This window comes from Micromys minutus (assembly GCF_963924665.1).
Source record: "Micromys minutus genome assembly, chromosome: 12".
Taxonomy (NCBI): Eukaryota; Metazoa; Chordata; class Mammalia; order Rodentia; family Muridae; genus Micromys; species Micromys minutus.
The window spans coordinates 35,204,459-35,220,595 of NC_137981.1; the positions used below are offsets into that span (position 1 = coordinate 35,204,459).

At 42.9% G+C, this 16,137-nt stretch overlaps 1 protein-coding gene across 2 annotated transcripts in view; it reads right to left on the reverse strand.

The window, feature by feature from the left end:
- Window positions 1–4,060: 4,060 nt before the first annotated feature.
- The window catches only part of LRMDA (leucine rich melanocyte differentiation associated), a gene marked incomplete at its 5' end in the record, with an annotated part of 952,780 nt that continues 940,703 nt past the window's right edge, over window positions 4,061–16,137 (reverse strand). For both annotated transcript variants that reach the window (XM_080926984.1, XM_080926985.1), the window contains one exon: window positions 4,061–4,198. In XM_080926984.1, coding sequence (XP_080783110.1) covers window positions 4,119–4,198 — 80 coding nt within the window. In that variant the 3' untranslated portion in view covers window positions 4,061–4,118. The remainder of the gene's footprint in view (window positions 4,199–16,137) is intronic.

Consider the following 16,137-nt stretch of genomic DNA (forward strand, 5'->3'; position numbering starts at 1 on the left):
ACTATCTGGAGGACAGAGAGTGAGTCAAAAATAAATCAAGCTGTGGTTTTAACTGATCAGAACTGCTTTATGTTCTTGGTCTTCTATACAAATGATAGTGGTGTATAATATTAAAGGCTATTGTTGGCATCTTTGCCTTATGTAGATGCCTTCTGTTTGCTCAGCTGTCTTTATTGTTGTGGTACCTTTTCCAAATATTCGTCTGGCTCTGAACTTAATGAGTTTATAAAGATTCACAAGACTGTAAAGCTTTCTCTCTCATCTTTCTGCCCAAGCATTTTTTTTTTTCATTTTTATCTAGTCTAGATAAATGTACCTTAGGATGGTAGGTTTTGTGGGCTGTTAGACACAAGCTAGAACCAGTCAGCAATGGTCCTGAGTGCCATATACATAGGCACATGTGTCCCCATGGTACCTCTAATCTGCTCCACACTGCTTCATTGTTCCGGCTGGGGTAACGTGTTGAGTATATCCTGTGGCACCACCCAATAATGTCAAATGTGACTTGATTTTGCAGAGAAAAAGTCCTCCATCTTTGGATTAGTGGAAAATTATCTTCATCCATTCTTCTCAGTGTCTAACCATCCTTTATCCACTAAGATTCCACATCTGCACTATTTCCATGCTCTTCCTTTGGATAATTTTATTTATCCAATCAAACCAACCTTGTTCCACTACGTATCCATACTACATACTCCATATTAGAAATCACCCCCTCTTTTCTAGTTTAGCCTTTTGTCTTGCTTTGCTTATCTCTGGGTCACATCCTGTTCTCCATCAAGAGAGTATTCACACAGTGTGATATGTTAGTTCTTACAAAGGACACAATTGATTACAATTCCACCATAGAGTGAACTAACATTGATGTTATTATTACCTAATAAAGCTCCACCAATACTGGGAAGTTTCAAAGAATCCAGTAGAAAGACAATGATTTTAAAGAGGTAGCTTTGTTGAGATGTTCTTCAAATATTAAAAGACAATGCTTTTGTAAAGATGGTTCAGTGGGGACTAGATATGTGCCCACCACAAGCATGACAACCTGAGTTCATCTCCAGGACCCATGTGGTGGAAGGAGAGAACTGATTCCAACAAAATTATCCTCTAACTTCCATTCAGCAACAGTGGCATTCAGCCATGTGTGTGTGTGTGTGCACATACCCACACTAAATAAAAATACAATAAAAATGTAAAAACTGAACACAGTGGTGTAAGCAACAGATTACAGGATACTGTGACAAGATTCAATGACCTAGATGTCACACAAACAAGTGACTAGAATGCTTAGTCTTTTTCTGGTCTTTTTCTTTCCCTTGTGTTACTCAGGGCAGATTACAATACTGTAACCACACAAATTAGACACCAGAGTCAACTAATGGTAGCATCCTTCTTCAGTGAAGGTGGTTTCTTAGAGGCAAAACTGGAGTAAGCAGATAGTGAAGGTCACATGAGATGAGCTGCACCAGATGGACAACAAGGAAAAGTCACTGTGAGCCCTGTAGCATTTCCCCTGGGCATCATCAGGCAGTGACACATATCTGACGTAGGTTGCCCTTACAAGTAGCACAGTGTGGGACATGGTGAGGTTATGACAGAGCCACATAGATTGTTTTATTCTACATATTAACTAAGAAGGCTATTTCTTAGAAAGAGTAAGAAAAATGATTTCCTTCAAAGTAGTGAAAATACAGCTTGGTAACACACACACACACACACACACACACACACACACACACACCCCTTCATTTAGTCTGTAGTTTACTTTCTTTTATTCCTTAGTACACATAAATATGTGAAAACATATAACACAGAGACCTCCAGCCTAATCCAGTGATAATCTTTTGTAATGCACTTCTATTTAAAGCAACAAACAGATGGAGGGTTTATGAGCAAGGCTGGTAAAGGTAAGAGCCAATGATTGCGATAGCACTTTTAATAGGATTTCCCACCATCTAAAACAGTACTCCCCTAGGAACAAATTGCTCTATAAAATTATGTTCGTTAGGAAAAAGATAGTCTCCCTGACTTTGCTGAAGCAGCAGGGAGCTCCAGAATTCCATGCATCTCCTGGTTCTCTGGACTCAGACCAGTGTCCTGGGAAGGGGAAATACAGCTGTCTGGGACTGCTCCCCAAAGAATAAGCTGTGTGGAGCCCAGCAGAAGGAAGACAAACAGGTGCAAAGGGGAGGATGAGACATGTCTGGGTTTCAGATGAATTTATTACCCTGTAATTTCCTATGTTGTAAACATGGTTTGGGAAATTCCTACAGATTTTAGATAAACAAGGCTCAGGGCTTTCTCCTCTGCCAACTCAGACCAGAGTCCAGTTCTAGAAAGGCAGATCTTGCTCAACAGACGACAGAATTGTACACAACCCAACAATAATTCATTATCATCATCCCTACTTAGGCAAAACAAAAGTCACTTTAATTCTACCACTAAGATGAATACACTGCCAGGCTGGCCTTTACGCAAGTTATAATTAAAGCTAATCTTAATTGAAGTTATTACACCATTCTGGAAGAAAACAAACAGCCCAAAGAGGGGAAAACAGTGTGGTCAATAACTCACTCCAATTTTTTTTTTCTTTTTTGCCTCCAAAGCTCACATTGAGGGAGACATTCCTGCCCGTGATACAAATGGTTCTGACATTAAGAAAAGTAAACAAGTAAGAAAATAAAGATGGAAAAATTCTGTGGTCAGTTCACAAGTGCTTTTTTATTGTTTGAGGCAGGGTTAAAGCCTTTTATGAAGACAGGGATATATGTGCTGTTAGATTGGCTGTGACATCAGACTAGTCTCTCTGCCCTTGCACAGAACCTTGCTTCTCATAATATGCAGTGGACCAAAGGTTCTGACGCCTCTAAACAAAGAGGCAAGGTGGGACCCAATGATGTGAATGGAGACCATTAGCTCTCAGCACTGTTGTGTAGATCAAACAGAGAAGGTACTCAACCCTGGTTATGAGCAGGTTGTATAATCTCTAGTTATTAATGGTCTTGGGGACTTGACTTTAGCATGAGCTGCTCCCAACAGCTGATGAAGGGAGGTTGTGCAATCTCCATTCAGGACTCCTTTCATCCTGGCTATGTTTTATTCCAAGGCCCAGTTGACTCAGTACAGCAGAAGCTATGTAAATAGGCTATATCTGAGGAAGATGGTCCTTCTCCAGCAGCTCAGAGAGTCTGAGTACCCCATGACTGACTTGCCATTGTCAACTGTCCTGATGTCTATAGCTTGGAGGGATTTTTGGAGGATTTGCTATCTTAGTTAGGAGACCCAGTGAAATGAACACACAGCATACTATGAAAAGGAGGTGTGTCAATGGCAAAAAGGCTTTCAGATCCCTTCTAGAGTGGCTTGACTGGGACAATCGTAGACAAAATGACAGTTCTTTGGCTAGCCTGGTTGGGCTTGCTTTCCTGTGATCTCAGTGCAAGCAAATGACCAAAGATACAGAAAGATCTATTTCATGTTTCATCAGCCATGGGTCTGACTTCTGAGAGAAGCGGGAAACCTTAAAGGTGCGTGTTCTATCAAACCTGTCTGGTTTGCTGGTAGTTTCTACAATCTCCCATTTGTTTTCTAACCTGGCCTATCACACCATTGTTCCTTAGTCACAACATTTAAATAACATCCAAAGGACATGGCTGCCTGTCCTTTTAGGGTAAATATGGCCATGGGCATTTCTGAACAGATATAGTAAAAACCAAAGGAGAACTGCTGGTGCCATGACTCAGAAGGCACGCCCAAGAGAGCCTCCCTCACTATACCCCAGTCAGTGAGCAAGCCTGAGGAGGCCCCAGGTGTGACCCTGTTCCCCTGTGAGCAACGGAGGGACCAGGCAATCTGTCATGGTGTCTGTGCTGTCAACCCTGGTGCTGCACCACTGCTGTCTATCACCCTGGTGGATGAGACCTGCTTAAGGGCAATCATGTCATTGGTCACAGTCTAAGGGAGGTGGATGATCGTGACAGGCCTGGTTAAATAGACATGAGGTACCAAAAAGCAGAAGTCACAGCCTTCTCAGAGAGACCCAAGGCAGCCTGTGCCTTTTCTTGCTTTATTTTATTTTATTTTACTGTCATGAAACAGGCTAAGTTGTGCAGAATTCTGCTTCAGAGCTGGTCATCTCGGATAAACCTGTTTCCCTCTGAGTTTCTTCCACAGTAAAAATAGTGACCTTTCCCCAGGACACCTGTAAACAGAAAGAAAAATCATTACTGGTGGCATAATTTGTATAGTTCAGAAATCTAGCTGTTATTAAACAGGCATGCATGGTGATTGCTAATTTGATGGGAAGTAGAAAACTGATTAAGATGACAAAGACAGCACCTTCTTGTCCTTAGAGGTGACCTTGTAGAAAATATTACTACCAAGTATAGAGTCCTAGATATACCTGCTTTATGTTTGATTTCCTCAAATAATTAGAACTTTTTTAATTTAACAAATGGTTTCCTCAGAATATAGCATGACCCCCCCCCCCAGATTTTCTTAGTTTAGAACTAAGAATAAAATGTTAAGTTTAAATCGGATGAACCCAGCCAAAGTGAAGACCATGGGATAATCTTTGTAGAACGTGACTATCTTGAAGTTCTCTATTGGAAATCAATCTTGTTGACTTACAGAGAAGATTTTCCAAATCCTGGGGGGGCTTCAAACCCATGTTGGGTGATTAAAGAAGAGAGGGTGTGCTGATTGAAGACAGTGCAAGCAGTAATAAATGCCTTTGGAATTAGATGTTCCCACTGCTAGGCACCTCATTGAGGTAGACGCAACTTATTTCTCACGTTATAAAGCACTTGATTTTCATCCTCAATTTGACATCATACATAATTTCTGGCTCCTTATGAAACTTTTCTGTCCTTTGTGGTAGTTTTGGGATACTTCACAATGAAACACAGCCTTAGAAGAGGAGCAGATGCTCTAATCAATTAGTCCTAACATATTACAAATACCCACAATTCTATGCCGGGAAGTGCATGCCTGTAACCCTGTAGTTGGGTAGAGTAGAGGATGGTGAAGTTCAAGTCTAACCTTGGCTTCATAGTGAGACTCTGTTTTTAAAAAAAGAAATCAAAAGCTAAGGATGGTAACTTGGAAGAATAGAGCTTAACTAGAATTTGGAAGTGTCTGGATTTAACAGTCATCACTACAGAATAAACATCCAGAAGATACTAGTTATAGTGAAAACTCTTTAAGATTATTAGTAAAAATAAAAAGTATTCCCCCAAGAAAATATTTATGACTTCTGTTGGTATTTTTAACCTCCTTTATCTTTCCTAAAATTCTTTTGCACGTAACTGTCTGAAGAAAAATGGGACTTAAAACTCTGAAGCGAGTAGGTGACAAAGGAAGGAAAGAAAGACCAATCCATGAGCCACACACCTGCCTGTGAAAATCACCTCCTTGGTACATGATTATTTATTTCATCACTTTGGCAGTGTGACAGCGACACTCACCAATCTTCATTGATCTGAGATGAGACATGTTTTCCACATGACATGTTAGCATTACAAGTGTTTACACTCTGTATGTATGGGGATTTGTGTGGATGTATTTATATTAGGTATGTGGATGTCAGTACATGTGTGTTTAGGGAATGGGTGTGTGTGCTATGTATTACGTATGTGTACATGTATATGTCTTTGGAGGTCACAGGTTGATGTCAGTTAACTGTCTTCCTTTTTCTCAAATAGCATCTACTTTTTTTTTTTGTCTCTTTTCACACTGGAGTGCATGGAATTGGCTCCTCCTGCTCAGCCTCATCTTTGAAAATACAGATGTACACAGCTGTATACTGCCTTTTTTTATGTGGGCATTGGGGATCAAACTCAGGTCCTCATGCTTAACGGCAAGTACTTTATCAATCTGCCTCTACATTCTCTAAACTTTGCTCTGAAATAAGGATTAAAATAACGTGTAAAAACTTGTAAGGGTAGTTAGTGTAGCTGTGCCCTCTTTTGGATAGTCAGAGGCAAACTTGAAAGATACCCGGGTCCCAGGAGCTCTTAGAGTTGGAGGAGGGACAAGATGACATCATTTGGGACCTGGTTCTTTTCTTGCTGGGTTGCTATAGACAGCTTTATTGTGGGCTATTCTTCCTGCTTGACTTGGCTTTCCTGCCTCTCCACGTCTCTAGTCCCCACTTTCTGGTTTTCGGTATTGGTCAAGTGCCTGGAAATATTGAGCCTGTGTGAAACCTCACTTTCTTGTGACCCATTCTTTGAGCTATTGGCACAGAACTGCTCCCTTTATTGTATTTTATAGAGCCTTGGGTCGTGCTAACGTCATCATTGATGCCAGAATGCTGGTGGTCTAAGGGCTGGTCTGGTCCCATTCTACCTCCCTCAGTGGCTTGGCTGAGTATGCCTCAGAAGCATGGGAAACCCCACAAAGGACTTAGAGGTCTTAAACCTGGCTGGTTCAAGTGAACCCTCAAAAAAATCTGGAGGGACAGTACAAAGGATGGGAATTTCTTTCTATGGTACCAGAACAGTGTGCATTTTATAAAAAGATGGGGATAAGACTCCCAGATATCATAAAGAACATAGTTCTTCTCACGAGCAAAATTCATGACAGGCGGTCATGTACACACACACCACTGTCTGTCCATAAACTTGCCCGCACATCCGGGCATTCTGTTTTCTCTCCATGCTGAATTTCCCCTCTAGATGCAAACAGATGGAAAACAGTGTTCCTGGAACATGGGCCCGGGCTGCATCCTGAGCCATGCTTACACATCTCTGGTTGGCACTGAAAAAAGTCCTTTTTAAGGCCTGCCTTGTCTCTTTGGGCCTGGAAGCAAGACTGTTTATAGACATCCTGGCGGGAGAGGGCTGTTTGATGAATGCAGGAGACTGCGGCTAGGTGTCAGCACTTGGAAAATGAGGCAGGGACGTGAGTTATTAATATTGTCAATGATCTCTTGATGGGAAAACAGATACTGCACTCACTGTCAGATTTAAATAGACATTGAGTGTGTTAATGACAAAAGGGCAGGCTTCAAACAAAGGGGCTCTGTGCAGGGAAGCAGACTTGGTCTCTGGGCTGGCACTAACCTGATCTGAAAAGACACTGTCAGGACTGGAGACAGGCCCAGTATTGTGCATGGTGACAGAAAACAGAGATGCTGACAGAGATACCAGTGCCATATTCTGCCAAGGACATCCGAGCACTGTCTGGGACTCTAACGCAAGCTGACATCACTTCCTAACGTACAAGTCCTCTCTCTCTGCTCCTGAAGTACCAGCATGTTTCTTCTAAACATCATTCCAAAACTTACCATGCCTGGAAAACTCCTGGCAGCCTTGGTCTGTGGGAGCTGTGGGGTCAGGGCCTACAGATAACCTAAATCAATCTTACCCAGGGCTGTGCTGGGGAGGACACTTCCCCATTGATAGCTGGGTGGCTTAAGGTGACCAGAGGGCTGATAGGTCTTTAAACTCTTGGAGGCAGGGGCTGCTTTGGGAAAGCCCAGGGATGGCCAGGCAACCCCAAATAAAACCTAGCTGCTGGTGCTTGTCTGGGAATGAAGATGCTCAGGGTAGAGACCCACAGATGATTAAATTAGGCTAGCCTTGCCCCTCATACATTCTCTGTGGGAGCTCACAGTAGGGTGGCAACTACTCAAAAGATCTGACTTTTGTAGCTTAAAACCAAAACAAAAAAGAAGACATTAAGAAGGGAAAGGGGAATGGCCTGGTACAAACCCATGTGTGGCCAGAGGACTTTTATTTATCAAGGAAGAAAGCAAGTATGAAGTCATAGTTTTGATCCTATGGGTAGCTCCTGTCCCCAGGCCAACCTTCTTCCTCAGCTAGAAGAACTGCTGGAGGCTGTGCAAAGCTGCAGAAGGGGCTGTTTGTTTGAACTTCCTATTTTCACAGGGAGGCTCTCGGAGGCTGGAATTTGGGATGTGGTGGTGAGTCAGTAGGCCATAGCCTCTGACACATCTGCAGCACATTCTGTTTGTATCTCCTCAGACTCTATGGTTGCATAAACGGTGGGAGACACCATATCTAGTGCCATGCAGAGTGTTTTTAATTAAAACACAAGGCCTTGGCCATAGTGGGGCAGGCTGGCCATATATCAGGCCAATGTGCAGATGTTGGTACGGGGGCTTCTTTGGGGGACTCTGAAAAGAATGACAGTGCACTGTCCCCTGGGGAATTCTCTCCTGCCAGACGAGACTCCTAATTTTTCTTAAGTAGCCAGTTTTTTCCCATCACCATAAGCTCTTAAAGCTATAATTATGAAAAAAAATGTGTGGGGAAAAAATCTGTTTTAAAGAGGTTCTTTATCTTTTCAGTGCTCCTACCCTCTGCACTGAGTGTTCTGATTGTACAGGTTGGCACTGCCTAGTGGGTGGGAACTGGCCTCTTTTAGATTACCACTGGAGTGACAGGGACCATTCTGGAGACAAAGCTGGGGAGGGCGTGGGAGCAAGGTGAACCTTGCTATCCAACAAAGAGGGTCCTGGCATACCTCTCTACAAGACCAGTACAGATTTCATCCTGCCTTCTCATTCCTTCCATCTGTCCCTTATGTCTATTGGCCATGTGCGTTGGTTCCTTACCCTCCCTGTCTTCCCCGTTTGTAGATGAAAACAGAGATGACCATGGTAGGTCCTTTTGAATTGTAAAACAGGCAACAGGGTGCTTTTTAAAGTGTTACTTTTATGAAGTGGGGGCATGGGGTCCTTATTTCCTACAGAGGAGGTATGGTCAATGTGATTAAATATATAGCACCAATCAGAGTACAGTGTATGAGTCTAAACTCTTCGTGGAAAGGGTGTTTGCTGATGTGTCAGCAACTCATAGTTCATATTCTCATTTGGGAGTTCTGACCACCAGCAGCCCTGCATCTCACTAGCTTTGACCTAACTCTATATCTAAGAGTGTCTGAGTTTGCTTTTGATGCAAATCAAAGCACTAATTTGTGAAATTAAGCCTTAACCTTTCAGATACTTGTGGTAATCACTTGTCTTAGAGTTTCTTTCCTGCTCAAACATCATGAGGAAGAAGCAAGTTGGGGAGGAAAGGGTTTATTTAGCTTATACTTCCACATTGCTGTTCATCACCAGAGGAAGTCAGGACTGGAACTCAAGCAGGTCAGGAAGCAGGAGCTGATGCAGTGGCCATGGAGGGATGTCACTTCCTGGCTTGCTTCCCCTGGCTTGCTCAGCCTGCTTTCTTATAGAACCCATGTCTACCAGCCCAGGGATGGCACCACCCACAGTGGTCTGGGCCCTCCCACCCTTGATCACTAGTTGAGAAAATGCCTTCCAGCTGGATTCCATGGAGGCATTTCCCCAACTGAGGCTCTTTTCTCTGTGATAACTCCAGCTTGTGTCAAGTTGACACAAAACCAACCAGTACATCGCCACTTTAAATGTTCTTGTCGTGAACGTGAGAGTAGCACCATGCTGACAAGGAGACTATGATCTGACCATGACCACATGAAACTTACTAGAGAGTGGCAAAAATGGCAGAACAGATATCTCTAAAAAAATGTGGCCTCAGCAGAAAATGATGGTGTATTCTGGAGAGAGAGAGAGAGAGAGAAGTCCAGTAACTGAGAAGGAAAATGTAGGAGTAGGGTCCCTCTGGACCAATGTGGAAGTTTCTACAACAAGATAACCATGGGAGACTATGTAAATTCATCTCCTTCCTCCTCCACTTCCAATAAGTCCTAACAACAGAGGAGAGCTAGGCAATGGTAATCTGATAAATACATTTGAGAATTAACACACACCCATACATGCACATATACATCTGCATAAACATTTAAACAGATCCTATCAAATTTGGAAATTTTAGTCCTGTATTCTTTTATCTTAAACCTCTGATAAGGACCTTCCTACATTTCAAACATTAAAAAAAAAAAAAAGTAGGCAGCGAAATATCTGCCTTAATAAAAGCGAGGCAGGGCAAGGGTTTCTGTTTTTCAATGCTGATGGTATTTTCATTTTCAACACCTTTCCCTCTCAAAAAATACAGTAATCCCAGTGTCTGGCCGGAGGCAGAAAAGTGAATGTTATCTGGCTTTCAGAGCTGGAAACAGCATGCACCAGGAAGGAACATTCCCGTTTCCCATGAGCCTGGGCTCTTGTTGCGTAGAAGTCAAGTGGTACATTGAAAAAGAAGAGCACAAACTGTATTGTTCTCTCCATACTTTGGTCTCAGCCATGTGACATGTGACTGGCTCCCCTGTGGATTTAAGAGGGAGTTAGCAGAGCCACAAGCATGTAGATCCTGCATAGGGGTTCAGTATAAGCCACTATAAGCAAAGTGACAGGAGAGAGATTTTTTAAAATTTATTTAGTGATGTGTATACGAATGTATGTATGCCTAATGACATTAGATGCCAAGATAGACTGTGTTATGAGCTACCCTGTAGCTGCTGGGAATTGAACCCAGGTCCTCTGGAGCAGTGCCCGGTGCTCTTAATTGCAGAACCATCTCTCCAGCCTGAGAGAGATTTTTAAAACAACTAAGGGAAGTGGTTTTTCTAGAAGGAAGACCAAACCCTTCCTCCATGCCTAGACATACTGTCTTCCATTTGCCTCTGAGTCCTGTCTTAGAAGTCAAACAAGCTAGCTGATCCACGGGGCAGCCAAAAAGGAAAGGGGGACCTTTCCTTCATTCCTTCCCAAACTAGTAGGCCAAGACTTGAGGCAGGTGTCTTGGTTTACAGTCAGCATGAAGAGGGATGGGTACCACAGTTGCCATGACATTTATTGGTTCTCCTCCCCATGACTGGGGAGGATGCATTGGACATTGTCCGTGCTTGTGACTGTAAGACCCACCTGCCGTTGTCCGCTCCAGTATTATACAAAGGAGCTCCTGAGAAGCAGTGGGATATGCTTATTCTGGACCCTGCCCCTGTGTAGGAATGGTCACTGGATGCTGCCATTTTAGCCTCCGGCTTACATGCACTACCGTGTGTAAACTTGCCTGGTGATTTTCCTTTGAGAAAGCACCAGTTATGTGCAGTCAGTTCTGGTCTGACTGTTTAACTCCCGACTTGCTTCTTAAACACCAACTCAAATATTTTCTATTCTTAATATTTTCCTTCCTACTTGCAGAGGAGTATGACTTCATTCCCATGTAATATTTTCTCTACCAGCTTTTATAAACATTGGACATTGCCCATCGTTTAGTGGTAAGAGAGCCCCATTTCCTGGAGTAAATTTGTGTGTTGTTGAATTACAACAGGAAAGGTTGAGCTGTTTGGGAAAGTTTGGTCACATTTTTACCATGCTTATCTCTGGCTGATTTTATTTTTTTCATTATTTCTACCAAGGTTAATCGCACCCTATGAATTTGTGTGTCTTTCAAGATCTTGGAATGTAAATCTTGGGTCAGTGTTTTTATCCATGATAAATCATATTAGATTCAAGGTTTGGTTGCTGTCAGTGTTCCCTCGGGCTGATATTTCTACTGGCAACCCTTATCATAAATTAAAGGACAGCTTTTATTTGTTTCTTAGCACCTGGAGCCCAATGTGAACATTCTAGATATAAAACAAGATTCAAATTATGGGGTCATGACAAGCTGCTTTCTGTAAACACAGTGAACAAAAAGTCAGATCTCACAATATGGCCATTAATTCAAAGGTTGGGATTCAGACAAAGAGCCTCTCAGATTAAACTTAGAGAAATGTGTGCTTGGCCTTAGTGAACAAACTCTTGTGGGATGGCCCGTCACTATCCCTTGATAGTCTAGATTGTGGCCTGCTCAGCTGGGTGCTGGGCCATGTCAGGCCTCACCCTATATCGAAGGTAGTATATCAGCAGGGGGAAAAGATCTAACTGTAGTGAGGTGACTGTGACAGGCAGGCTTCCTTGCCTCCAGACCAGGGAGGCTGGACAGCTCAGGGTGAGAGTGAGCGGACAGGCTGACATGTGATAAAGCAGAGTCTGTACAAAATATACTCTGGGCTCCCAGGGCAGTTGAAATGAGGCTTGTCATCTCAGGAGGAAAAGGAGTCAGGAAGGGGAGGGCAGGAGCACACACAGAGCTAGATGAGTTTTCCCTTTGTGCGTACAAACCTTTGAAACCTTTGTCCATTGAGTTGGACTCCCAGCCACCATCCCTCCTGGCTCTCCTTGAGCCCATGACTATCATGGCCAGGTGAAAGACGCTACAGACCTTCTTAGACATCACAGACCGTGTGCCCACCAAGAATCATGGTGAGGAGAGCCCCTAGGTCTTTGCTCACACGTCCTTGCAATTTTGTTTGCAATATGAACAGGCCCATCGGGAGAGCCTCGGAGCCAGATTGCTCAGTCTTTCTTGGCTTCAAAAATCACCAGCTCCTAATTTCTCACCTCCACACACATATTTTGATCAAACTGAGACCTAGTAGGAACAAGAGACTAAATCCATTTTCCTTGTTTGTAAATCCTACTGATCCAAGCTTTTTGTTTACTGCATTCTCAGGTCTGTTCTGGCCCAAGTCAAAATGAGAGCAGAGAACACCCTTCTTCCTGATGTCCTGAAGAGCAGGTTACTTAAGTCCACGGTAAGCATTACTCTCTCCTTTCCTGAACTCTCTAGCAAGACACAGAATGCTAAATTTTCCTTTAAAAGTATTTCCTTCACTGTATCAGAGAACTTTCCAGCAGGGACAGGATTTGAAGGCACTCATTTCAGGGAAGTCCTTCCCTTATAAAGTGGGAAGATGAGGTTTTGATTAGTTTCCCTCTCAGGTGACAATAGCCACACATTGCTCTTTTTCAGGCCGGAAAGGAAGTTCTGTTTTTATAGCTTGTTTTTCAAATGTAAATTTTATTTGTTCAATCTTCTTCTCGGGCCTCCTGAGAACTTCAAAGATTACCACCTACAGGACTTAGGCTCATCCTTTGCTACGTTTTCATAGAGGGAAACGGGAGCTAGGGAGTTGGAGGAAGATGGGCATCGCACATCTGAGAAGGGCTACATTTACATAAATACAAATTGTATGCTAAGATGGGATGCAAATCAGGTGTGATTCATGAGATGCCTTTCCAGCAGCTCCTGGATGGATCTCATCCTGGCTGTCATTCAAAATGGACAGTGGTCATGTGGGAAGACTTCAAGTTTCTGCTCGAAGAAAACTAAGAAATCTTTCAGACAAAAGGAGGCAGGAGGGTGAGTGAAGGAGGGAGGGGAAGAGATGGAGGGAAAGGGAGAGGTAGAGGAGGAGAAAGAGAAGTAGGGGAAGGGAGGCAGGGAGACAGAGACACAGTCCCACCCTCTCCATCACTTTCAATATCTCTTGTCTTTATCTTTTGCACTTCGTTTTTTGAAGTCAGAATCGTAGCCACTAGAGGGCAGCATGCAGTTAGGAAACAGCCACCGCTTTCTTTTAAATAAATAAGGGCAACTATTCAGGGAAGGCCATTAAAGCCACACTGTGCTTGTGGTCACCAATTACATGTTCTGTAATGATCAATATGTCATGTTTACCCAATCTGGGCTGAAGGCTATCTGGGACTGAGGCTATTGAAGGTTCCCCTTTCTTGGGCACTTTAGGTTCCTTCTGCCTCAATTTCAGGAACTGGTTTTCCTTACCAGCCATGATTAATTTTAGCTCAGGGCTTTGTTTTTTGTTTGTAAATAAATGTAAAGAAGCATGCAAAATAATAAAGGCAGATCCTCTCTTAGAAGTAGAAAACAAAAAGTACCTGTGGACATCCCCAAAGAAAAGTGTCATCCATTGGCGGGTAGTTACCATTATCTGAGAGCATCTTTTAAAAGACATTTTTATTTTTCTGACTAAAGTGACCATTGAGGCGAGACACAGAAATTGTGGCTGCTTCTTTTCTTAAGGGTGGGCTTTTCTTGCTTAAAACTCAACCACTGTCTTCCCTTCTCCGAATATCTGGTTCAGAATCATCACTCACGCTAAGAACAGCAACCAAGTGACCTCCCATCCTAGGAGATACTGATAGTTGAGGCTTCCACAGATATCAAGCCAAACCTGGTTTTAAAGTACAGAAAACAGCATGGTGGACTAGAATCATATGGTATAAAAATAAGAGAGGGGAATTCAACCCAAGACGAAGACAAAAACCAGTTACTACGTTCTGTTCCTCCCCACCCTGTCCCTGCTCTAAGCAACAGAGTGCAGCTGTGGCTCTAGCAACCATGACAGGGCTCTTGTCTTCCAGGCATTCCCTCAAGGTAACAGTCATGTGACTAACCAGCCACAAAGGAAAGGTTGGGTCCAGTTAATTAGATTATTAACTCATGATTAAGTGGAAACTTTTGAGTTTTTTGTCCACCCATAAAGCAATGATCTCAGTAGCTACGCCAGAGTGACTGCCATGTTTCCAGTGAGGATGACGCAATCAGAAGTAAGATGGGGATGAAGAGATGCATGTCACTTAGAACCACAGCATCCTTCCTCTGCAGACTCCAGAAGGGTTCACACAGCAGATTCCCCCACACACCATGAAGCCCAAGCTACATCTTAGGTGCTCAACAAATAATTTGTACAGGGTGGTGGTGGAAGCCAGAAGTCAACCTCACCTGTCATTTTTCAATTTATTATATCGTTTAGGACAGGCTTTTGTGGGTGTCTAGGGTTATAAGCAGGTAACACCATGCCTGGCTTTATCATGCTGGGCCTAAGAGATAAATTGGGTCCTCGGGCTTGGTTCCCAATGAGATGTCTTCCCATTTCTATGTTGATAATTGTGGACTGAGTACAATGGCCTACGGATACTTTGGAGCCAATACATTTGACAAACCAAAGAGTTGGGTGTTCTATCCTCAGGACATTGGTTCTCCCCGACTTTCCCTGCATACGAACTACCCCCCCCCAAAAAAAAAAAACAAAACTTACCATTTAGTGGGTCTGAGTCTAGGCCAAGAGATTTGCTTTTTGGATGAATTTTAAGATAATGTTAAAGAATCATTTTTAAGAAAGACTGTTCTAGAACAACCTAAAAGCCAATCCCTAGCCTGCCCTTTTCTTTGGTAAAGTAAATGACCTTATTTTTATTCATATTTAAAATCAGAGACACTAAGAATCTGGTTAATTGAAGGTCTTACTGTATTGTACTTTAGTAAAAGGAAGTTTTATTTGCTTCCCAAGAACAGGCACAAAATAAATGGCACCTAAAACGGATAAAGACTTCCTGAAGCTAGGTAGAGCTTGTCTAGCACAGTATTGGGCCCTTAGTTCAAACCTCAGGACTGCAAAGACAGTTGCTCAGTACGTGGACATTCAAGCTTTCCCCTTTTTATTTTTCCTGTTTTATTTTAGCAGCAGGCTGAGTGCATTAACAGGAGAAAGAAACCGAGACTGGGGTAAGACTGGGGACGAGCTTGTAAAGCATGATTTATAAAGTACAGGGCTGGGGGAATTTGGAAAACAACTTTCGAGATAGTCTTTGCTCTTCCTCAAAACTGCCAGGCTCCTGCATGAACACAAATGAGCTATGGGGTTCTTCTGCAGAGTGTGAGCAGGGGTGTTGGCTGTTCCCTTAAGAAGACATTCAGATCTGTTCTTTTTGAGGGCTAGCATCAAAAGCTGGAGGCAAGACTTTCCCTACAGTCTTGTGTGCTTCCTTGGGCCAAAAATTATCACAAAAAAAGCAACTGAAAATGAACAGGAGTTTCTAAAAAAGAAGTGGGGAGATGGACTCTCAGGCAAAATTAAGGAACTGTTGTAATGGAGTTTGTTGTAATTCAAGCTCTTGAAGAATGAGGTGACAGGCTTCCTTCTTGAGCACATTGGCCCAGCCTTCATCAGAATTCAAGTGAACTGTTTCTACATAAATGGTACCATAATCTTTCTTAATTCTAGGAGAGTCAAAATTGCCTCTCTCAAAGAAAAAGAGAACCTGTTGACTTTTGATCTAATTGGAAGAAACTTACAGTGTCTGTCTCTCCCTTCCTCCTACCTACCTCTCTCCCTCCCCTCTTTCTTCATTTCCTCTCCCTTTCTCTGTGTGTGTTCAAAAGTCTATTCTTGCAGAAACACACTAGAATACTTGTGTACTAATAAATTGTACTCCGGAATGTCGTCAACTACCCATCCCCCACCCACATGCTTTTATGTATGTGTGTGTCAGTACATGCACACATGTGTGTACATCAAGAAAAGAGACACATAAGAGCACGAGAAACTTTCTTTACCTTG